Source organism: Elaeis guineensis, chromosome 2 (genome assembly GCF_000442705.2).
Source record: "Elaeis guineensis isolate ETL-2024a chromosome 2, EG11, whole genome shotgun sequence".
Lineage (NCBI taxonomy): Eukaryota > Viridiplantae > Streptophyta > Magnoliopsida > Arecales > Arecaceae > Elaeis > Elaeis guineensis.
In genome coordinates, this window is record NC_025994.2 from 113,361,222 (window position 1) to 113,370,154 (window position 8,933).

The following is an 8,933-nucleotide window of genomic DNA, read 5'->3' on the forward strand; positions in this document are numbered from 1 at the left end:
CAATATTCTTAAATCCCCATTAACACAATAATAGATTTATATAGATAACCTAAAACTCCAATAAGATTCATCACAGAAATAAAATATTAGAGTTATCATAAAATTCTAATCCTAGAATCCACATAAAAATAAAATATCTTAATTTTTAAATAAAATAAAATTTTCTAATTTCTATATTTATGCCTAACAAAAATATGCCAAAATTTCTTATTAGATGATCCTCCATCACGTAAGGTTGGCTTGGAGGGGTGGGGGTGGGTATTTATAAGCAAAATTGAGAACATTGCAAATTATTTATGTGGCACTGAAAGGATGAAGCTAGGTGCTTATTTCAAAATCAAATGGATAAAGTTTTTAATGTGTGCAAATGATTGTTGGGTAGGAATTTCTTATGGGCATAGAGGTCAATGTCTTCAAAAGATGGAAGTAGCACTGGTACTTTATTTAAATTTCGTGGTGATCATTAGTTTGTGATATGCTAGGTATCGTAAAGGAATTTGAAATTTACCTCACTTTCTCATAAGTATTTTTCATGGTAATTTGAAACCTCTAAATACTATTGGTTATGCTTAGTGAATTACTAAATTTACATTGGTAACCTGTCAGCCATTTTTGGCTCAATTTATTGGCACCTTTCCACTAAGATTTTACCATAGAAGAGTTCTCGGATTCAAATCTTGGATATTGCTCCAAAAAGAAAGTATTTAGATAACTATATATGATGAAGAAATATAGCCACGTTGCACATGGAAAAAATTGAAGATAAAGCCTCTTCCTAATGGAGGCATTGAAATTTCTAGAATTAGTCATTTTCGCTTGGGTAGTAAAAATATCTTTCTATAGTTCCTCCTACCAAATCTCCTATAATCTCTCCTTTCCCATCACCAATGTAACCATATCTTACCCTCATCTTTTTCGGTTCCAGGGATTGTGATCTATTTTAACTAATCTAAAGAATGACAGTATTCTGGGAAATTGTTTGTATTAGGAAGACAAGGATATAAGCAACACATATAAGAAAATATATGATTTTGCAGAAAATTTAGGTAATGAATCGATTGAGGACACAGTGGTTTTTTTTTTTTTTGTTGTTTTTCAGTTTTTGATAAACTCCTATTATATATATATATATATATATATATATATATATATATATATATATATATATATATATATATATATATATATATATTAACATCTCATTTAGAAATATCTGATAGGAGTTTTCTTAGGAAAAAGATCACTAGTGTCGTTTACCCAAAAAAAAAAAAATAATCATGCACAGAATACTGCAAGCACCTTTGCTAATATAACCCGCACAATTTTTTTCTTTTGAAGTAGTTATTTATAGGTTCAGATAATTAGTCTAAGTTATAATTGAGAATATTCTCAAAAATAAGTCGTGATATAATAAAAGAATGGAATGTGGGCAAATTTGTTAAAATTTTATATAATAAAGACATGCTGATTTGGTCAATCTACTTTGGTATCTACAAAATTTAGTTTATAGATTTTGTTTCATTTTACCATAACAGAAGAATGGTAGATAATTAAGCATAATCACTTGCCAAATTAGAAAGCAACTATTTTATGACAGATCCTAAGGCCATTTTTGACAAGCCAATCACTTAAATGCTTTTATTTTTAACTAGTGACGGGTTTATTTATACGTGGCCGCATCTTTTCCACACTGTGATATTCATGATACTTTAATATAATATTTCTCTATCCACGCGCAAAATAAGCATAAAAAGGCCAAAGAATATCACCCTAAATCTCATCATCAATCCAGTCCAGCAATGCAGCTATAACTTTTGGGAAACACTCTTTAAATGGATCTTGGAGATCCATCCTTTTCACTCCCAAGGATATTCATCTCTCTCTCTCTCTCTCTCTCTCTCTCTCTTTGTGCATATCTTTGTAGACTGGATTAGTTGTGGAGCTTTGGAAGGAGGAGAGAGAGGATGGACAGCAGTTATTTTGGTGAATTGGGATTGGGAAGTGGAAGATCTGGTTCCTCTCGAAAGGGGAAGAAAAACACTTCAGAGAAACCCAAGCAACCCCAGAGAGGACTTGGAGTGGCTCAGCTGGAGAAGATCAGATTGCAACATCAAATGGCCGAATATCTTCCCTTCCTTCAGTCCCCATCTCATAGTAATCTCAGAATGGTCTCTCCCATTTTCTCTGGATTTCTTTTTCTTTTGTATAAGTTTTAAGTGTTCTTATTTCAATTAGATTAACAAGCATAATTTTCTCTACTAATGATTGTATAGTTTTTCATGAAGCTTTCTTTTAATGGTTGTCATCAAGCAGGATGACATGCGAGTAGATATGGCATTTTCATCATCTCCCTCTTCCTCAAATATGGTCTCACCATCAGTTGTCCCTCTTCATCCAAACACCATGGTATCTCTCTCTCTCTATCTCAAGGAAAACAAAACATTATGGTATGTCGAGCTTGATCTCAATAGAAAATCACAATATACTTAGAAAAAAAGAAGAAAGTGCCCTATATTTATATTTCCTGACATGTATTTGATGATGCCTTTCAAAAATATATTTTTTTTTTTGAGACAAGTAATGCCTTTCAAATCTTGCGACCAAAATCACCATGATGTCTTCAATGGTTCTTATGAACGAGATCATCATCATAATCACCATGTTTTAATTGGTCATGCTTTTTCACCATTCTTACAACTAACAAAACCTTATCTTGTAATTTAAATCGATCCAGAACCATCATGATCAACAATCTTAGCCTAATTTCACTGAACTTGTTGAAAAATTCATCAAAACACTTTATAGCTAGGAATATATTTTTTTTGAGAGAAATATTGGAATGTATTTTTTTTTTTTTAAATTGTAGCATAAGTCGGAAAAATGCTTAATGATCATATGTTCCTTATTGTTGGGAATAAGCAGTCTGAAATTCGGTCTATTCTTACCCTTTCTTACATCTTTCTTGCATGAATTCTCCTCTCTCATGATGCTACCTTACCGACATGGTTGAAGATGAGTTATGGGGACACTGAAAGAAGAACAGGTGTCACATATGGTGAATTCCACTCGAGTCCTCCATCCAGGTATCGTGAATTTAATTTGCCTACTATCCCAAAATTGAGTAATTGGCAAATAAAATTTATTTTGTACTTCTTTTCTGACATTTTTGTATCAATTAATACCAGGCCCCTCTCAAATCATGATACGACCTCTCAACCCCATCATTGTTCACCACCGACTGTAACACGACCCCTCTGGGAACAAACAATGGAGGTGCTCTTCAAAACTTACACCTACTCTATACTTTGATGAACAGCACCATCTTTGAAAAGCATTTATGATCTTTTCTTGATAGTAGATATGCCTTTTTATTATATAATAGTAAATATCATTACTTGACTATTTCGCAGAATTCTTCTCAGAAGAAGCCGCGGCATGATCGAAGCTGCTCAACCGGTTCCATGAGTCAGAAATCTGATTCAAGTGACACACAAGAAATAGATCTAGAGCTTAGATTATCAATATAGACACCTGCAAGAAACGTTCCAGGTTCATGGTTTAGTTCTTCTACAATAAATTTGCGTTGCTGTGTTATAGTTTGTATGATAACTGATCATTTTACTGAAGGAATGTGTGTGATGGGAAGTCCAAAGCCATTAGAAAGTTTGTCAACAACGTACCATCGGATCGCTTGCATGATGAATTGAGAAACCCATGCTCTTATTTCGTTCTTATTTTTCTTTCTGAGATAGAAATATTGTGCATGCCCTATGCAAAAATTCATTTCATTGAGAGGTTGAAATACGTTGTTCTGACCATTGAAATGTGGAAGGGATCAAAATAAGCAATTCGGCGTTTCTTTTTCTATTTTATATATATTCAGCATATTTGTGAGCTCTTACCAGCACTGCAAGTCACTTAATGACTTGTTATAACACAAACGTCTCTGTAGAGTGCATTAGCTTTTCAATAGCTTAGTGTTACAGGAAGTGCATAGAGTCTGTAGCTTTTGTTCGTTTCTCTTTTAGCTCATCAAAAGGAATACAGTTAAGATGAACGCAGAAAGGGCTCATATCTTTTACTCCCCTCGCAAACGAAAGTGGGAGCTTCTTTTGGAGCTCTATCTTAGATTGTTTTAGATTTTAATTGATCTTTTTTGGGGAGGAGTTGTCTTCAATGATTTCAACTAATGGTAAACAGGTCACTGTATGATAGTGTTCCAGTCCTCAGAAACTAGTTTGGTGCCCCGACAATCCACCACATGGTTAAACATCTAAAAGTAGGCTGCGAAAGTTTGCGTCACTTCGTTGATGTTTAAACCGTCGGCATACTTCCTTTCCGAAGGTTCGCTTATTCGAAACAAAAAAAAGGCAAATACAGCATAATATTTTTTGCGATAAAGATTTGCAGTGGAAGATTTTATTATGTTAGAATAATATGTCGGGTATTGCAAAACAAGGGAATAAAATATTCTGGGTTATGATCTAGCTGAGCCTAGGCCTGATCAAACTTGGTTTAAAATTAATTTTGAGCGTGGAAGGTGAAATCAAATTTGATTTGTTTATCATTATTTAGAGTTTAATTCGAAAGCATAATTTTGAACCAAAAAAAAAAAACCTAATTCACCGACTTGATAATCCTAAATAGTGCATAGAATCAATTTAAGGTTGAACCAATCTCCATTCAAGCTTGAATCAACCCTAATACCATACTGTTAGATATAAAATCTAATAGCATATGCATATACAAGCATACATATATGTATATGGCTGCATGTATTTGAGCTTAATCGAAGTGAGCTGCATGTATTTGAGCTTAATCGAAGTGAGCTTGATCAAGCTGAGTTTATTGTTAGCTTGGATCCAAACTAACTTTGAGTCTAGATTTCTCATTCAAGCTTAATTTATTTAGCTTTGAACCAGGCTGAGCTTGAACCTTTCCAATTCAAACTCAAGCCAAACTCATACTTTGCAAATCACTTGACCCTAATAGCCATGAATTAATTAATGATTGTTTAGCTTAAAAGATGCTAATATCAATGCTATCCCTATAACAACCCGACCTCATTCAAAAAGACTAACCAGAAGATATTATCTGGATACTTTAGACTTACATAAATACTCAATATCTTCCTAATAGATATTATAGGATTAAATACACGTCCTATATAAATCCTCACATATACTTCTTGTTTAAGTCTTGACATCATCGTTAGGCTAAGGGTTCAAATACATGCAAATCTATTTATAAATATCACGATCAATTTGTAGTCAATCTCAATACACGCATAATACAGTATCTCTTAGTCCATGTAGGCCATGGGTTGGATCAATTCTAATACCATTTATAACAATCCAGGACCTTATCTAAAAAATACTAAATACCATGCATCCCATGGCTTATATAAGATGTCAAATAGAGATTGATCCTAATAATCGTATTTGCACAAAACTTATGTCATCCCTTGCTTTAATTTTCACTCTCTTTTGAAAGCAATAAGTCTATACTTCCAAAAACTCTAAATATTTCACAAAAAAAAAAAAAAAAAAAATAGAGACGAGCAATATGAAACTCGCCGAGTCTCTCTCTCCCTCTCTCTCACACACACACATCCACAATTTCTGCTTTTTTTTACGGATAAAACTTCCGCTCATGTTATTTCTCTCACAAGTTGTTGCTTATCTCCCTACTGCACCCCAATACAAGCTCATTTTGTTAATCAGGTCATCATCATTTTCTTTTCTGTTTTTGAGGAGGTGAAGGGAGGCATCGCATATATAGTTGTTTTCATACACTCAAGCATGCTGGTCTCTGCTTGAGCACAACCCGCACCCCTTTCCTTCTCTCTCTCTCTCTCGATCAACTAGGAACGGCCGAGCCCCACCTTTCACCTTTATTCCCACGCTACCCGTGAGGGTGATCTTTCACCGGAATGGAATCCTCCAGTACCTATTGCCCAAGTGACAAGAGGTATTGTTTTTATTTTTCCTTGGTGGTATCATCATGCAGTTCATGTTCTTGCTCGCACTTTTCAATGTTCGCATTACATTTAAACCTGTCTATCACCTAGCAGCATTCAGACTCATGCATCAGAGATGTTGCTATCATCTTAGTAATCACACAACCAGAACTTCATCATCCTTCTATTATGGATTAACGCCATTAATTTTAAGCAACATTATCTCTGTCTTTTTTTTTTTTCTTTTTGAGAAAAAAAAAGGAGGCAGGAACTGCCGCCTGTCTTTTATTAACAATCAGCAGACTATTTACGAGGCAATTTACAAAAAGCTATTTACAAGGTAAAATTGTTGAAGATATCAGCAGAAACAAAGCAGATGGGGGCAACTAGAGCTTAGTTAATTTCTCCCACAAAATTTGTCTCATTCTCCTGAAAAAGTGGTGCAATGCATGGATAATGTTAAACTTGGCATATATTCAGTTGTCTCAGGTTTTGCAAGGAAGGACAACTAGACCTTTGTTTAGGACCCACAGTTCACACCATCTCCATGCCCGTCGAGTGGGGCCTTTGTGATGATATATAGAGAGGCAGCTAACAGTAAGAGCACCGGTCGCTTAATTTGTTGGCATTCTTTTTGGTGATTACAGGTGGGCGTTGGAACGATACTGTCAATGAAACAATGGTGATGGAATATAGAAGAGACAATGATAGTGGAATTTCTTTAACCCGCAAAAGAAGGTTCTCTCCAAGAGGCTTTGCAAGAACTGCTTCTCCGTACCGGCCATGCATGGGATAAAAGATCTCGTCGTACTACAAGTCTTCTACAAATCTTGCACTCTGAGAATAATTTCTTGTGGGAGGGAATAACCTTTTGAAGTCGAACTAGGTGTTCCATTGCGTGTTCTTAGAAGATGCCTAAATGCGTCTTGTTTAGGGCAGCTCTTCTCAAGCAGAAATGGGCCAATATAATAGCCAAGTAGTATTAATGTTTTTTGGTAAGAAAGTAGTATTAATGTTTCAATGAGAATGCTTTCGTGTCTTTGAGAACGCTATGTACACCTGACAACATGCTCTTGTTCTTTTTTTTTTTCTTTTTTCTTTTTTAAGCATCCCACTGTCTTGCAGCATCACTTGGCTCTTCCATAAATAGTTTTGGATCCTCTGTGGTAAATGTTTATACCACAAAATGTTACAGCCCTAGATAGTAGCCATGTATTTATATCAGGGAGGCATGAATATCGTTCATCTCATGAACCAATGCCCATTTAATGGTAAATACGAAGCTTTTTGGGTTAGAGGATAGCTATCCCTCCGAGATGAATGATGTGGCAACAAATATCCTAGAATGTACCATCCTTTATAGTGCAAAACGGCATCATAAAAAGGATTCCGACTCTGATTTGTATTGCTGCATCATTTCTGAATCAAAAAACAAACATCCAAGCTATGAGACAAAAAGAATTTTCTAAATTATGGAAGAAAAGGTGAAATTTGAGCATTGGAATCTTAAATTTATTTATCTCACCATTTGGTTTTTCCTTTTTTCTTTTTTCCTTTGGTAACAATACCGAACCTTAGAATATTCTAAAATTCAAAATAAGCCAGCGACCTTAATACAAAGAACCGTTTTCTCTCTCCGTTTTTTCTCCTCTTCTCCTCTCTCTAGAACATAGAGCCGTTGTTGGGTTACAGCCAGCGACTCCACGAGAGCCTCCTGCGGGGCGTGGAGAGGTTGAAGAAGCGAGTCAGCCCCGAATTCAGCTGTTTGACTAACAAATCAGCCTTCATCAATAATTCTATTACATAAATGCCATCACTTCTGGTTTGTCGTTCACAGGAACAATGGCAATACTGATATTACAGAAAATTCTAAGTTTGAACTATGAACGAAGACAAAGAGCCAGAGCCAGTAGAACCTGTGCTGTTTTTGAACTATCCGTTGGACTTCAACGCCAGAATTCTCTCAAGTATAAAGGCCAACCATCCATTCCCCGCCAAAAAGGAAAAAGAAAAGACGTGGAAGGAAACAAAAGAGAGCCAATCAAACAGAGAATCTCTTTATGGGGGCTCTCCTTCGTTCCACCCTCTTCCTCCTTCCCATCCTCCTTGGGGCCGAAGTAGTCGAGCCCGCAGTACTGTTTGGCCTACTTGGAAACCCGTTCCCATCCTCCATTCCGGCCGCTGGCCGTCGAGGATCCGCAGCTAAGCCAGAACGAGGGCCCGAAGGCTGTCAAGAGGCCCGACTTCGAGACGCAGTACGCCGGCGCATGGAAGCTTGTGAGGGAGAATGCCGGGGTGTCAGCGATGCACCTCGTCATCAAGAAAGAATGACAAGACCATCATGCCCGACCATAGCATTGGACTGCTGGGCCCACGCCGTGGAATTTGATATCGACACCGGCCGCTTAGGGTACCTTCCTTAATATTTTCTATCAGAAAAATTCTGCATGAAAATATTTTGGGGAGTAGGTTGTATATAAATGCAAAAATGTTGCCTAGGTTCATGATGTTGGACTGATTACTAAACAATCAACCTCTTAATGTGTCGCAGTGATTAATTCTTGTTTGCAATACTAATCTGCCAATGGTTACATCCCCATAGCATCAGGCTCTGCTTGTATGTTGTTAGTGAATGATAAAAGAGTTACTGGGACATTCTGTATGAAATTATATATCGAATGAATTAAGAAAGCTTTTGAGAAAGAATTAAAGTTTTTTTTTTTTTTTTTAAATGCTGATTTGCAATGAATTCTAATTTCTACATGTACTTGGCTCTGTAAACCATAAGGGAGGAAGTTTGATAGCTTAGTCTTTGCTGGGGTTGGATACAGATCAACTCTTTAGGTCCGTTTGGTTGAAAGAAAGAGAAGTCTGGTTCTCCAAGTTGTTTAGCGCTTTTTTTTTTCTTTTTAGTGATAAGCATCCAAGATGTTTGGTTAGAAGCTAAAATCGAAGAACTTGTTTTCACATTTTT

At 36.0% G+C, this 8,933-nt stretch overlaps 1 protein-coding gene across 1 annotated transcript; it reads left to right on the top strand.

Moving 5' to 3' along the window:
• The first annotated feature begins 1,839 nt into the window (after positions 1 to 1,839).
• Positions 1,840 to 3,957, top strand: LOC105042193 (protein SPEAR3). Its single transcript, XM_010919315.4, has 5 exons — positions 1,840 to 2,168; positions 2,314 to 2,406; positions 3,013 to 3,083; positions 3,186 to 3,273; positions 3,411 to 3,957. The coding sequence occupies exons 1-5, from the start codon at positions 1,965 to 1,967 to the stop codon at positions 3,525 to 3,527; spliced, it is 573 nt and encodes a 190-aa protein (XP_010917617.1). The 5' UTR covers positions 1,840 to 1,964; the 3' UTR covers positions 3,528 to 3,957.
• The last annotated feature ends 4,976 nt before the right edge of the window (positions 3,958 to 8,933 follow it).

What these genes read in the sequence shown, in the direction of transcription:
- LOC105042193 (XM_010919315.4), top strand. Translation starts at nt 1,965, where the DNA reads ATGGACAGCAGTTATTTTGGTGAATTGGGATTGGGAAGTGGAAGATCT. An exon ending in CTCATAGTAATCTCAGAATG is followed by an intron (nt 2,169 to 2,313) that starts GTCTCTCCCATT and finishes GTCATCAAGCAG; the next exon opens with GATGACATGCGAGTAGATAT. An exon ending in CTCTTCATCCAAACACCATG is followed by an intron (nt 2,407 to 3,012) that starts GTATCTCTCTCT and finishes ACATGGTTGAAG; the next exon opens with ATGAGTTATGGGGACACTGA.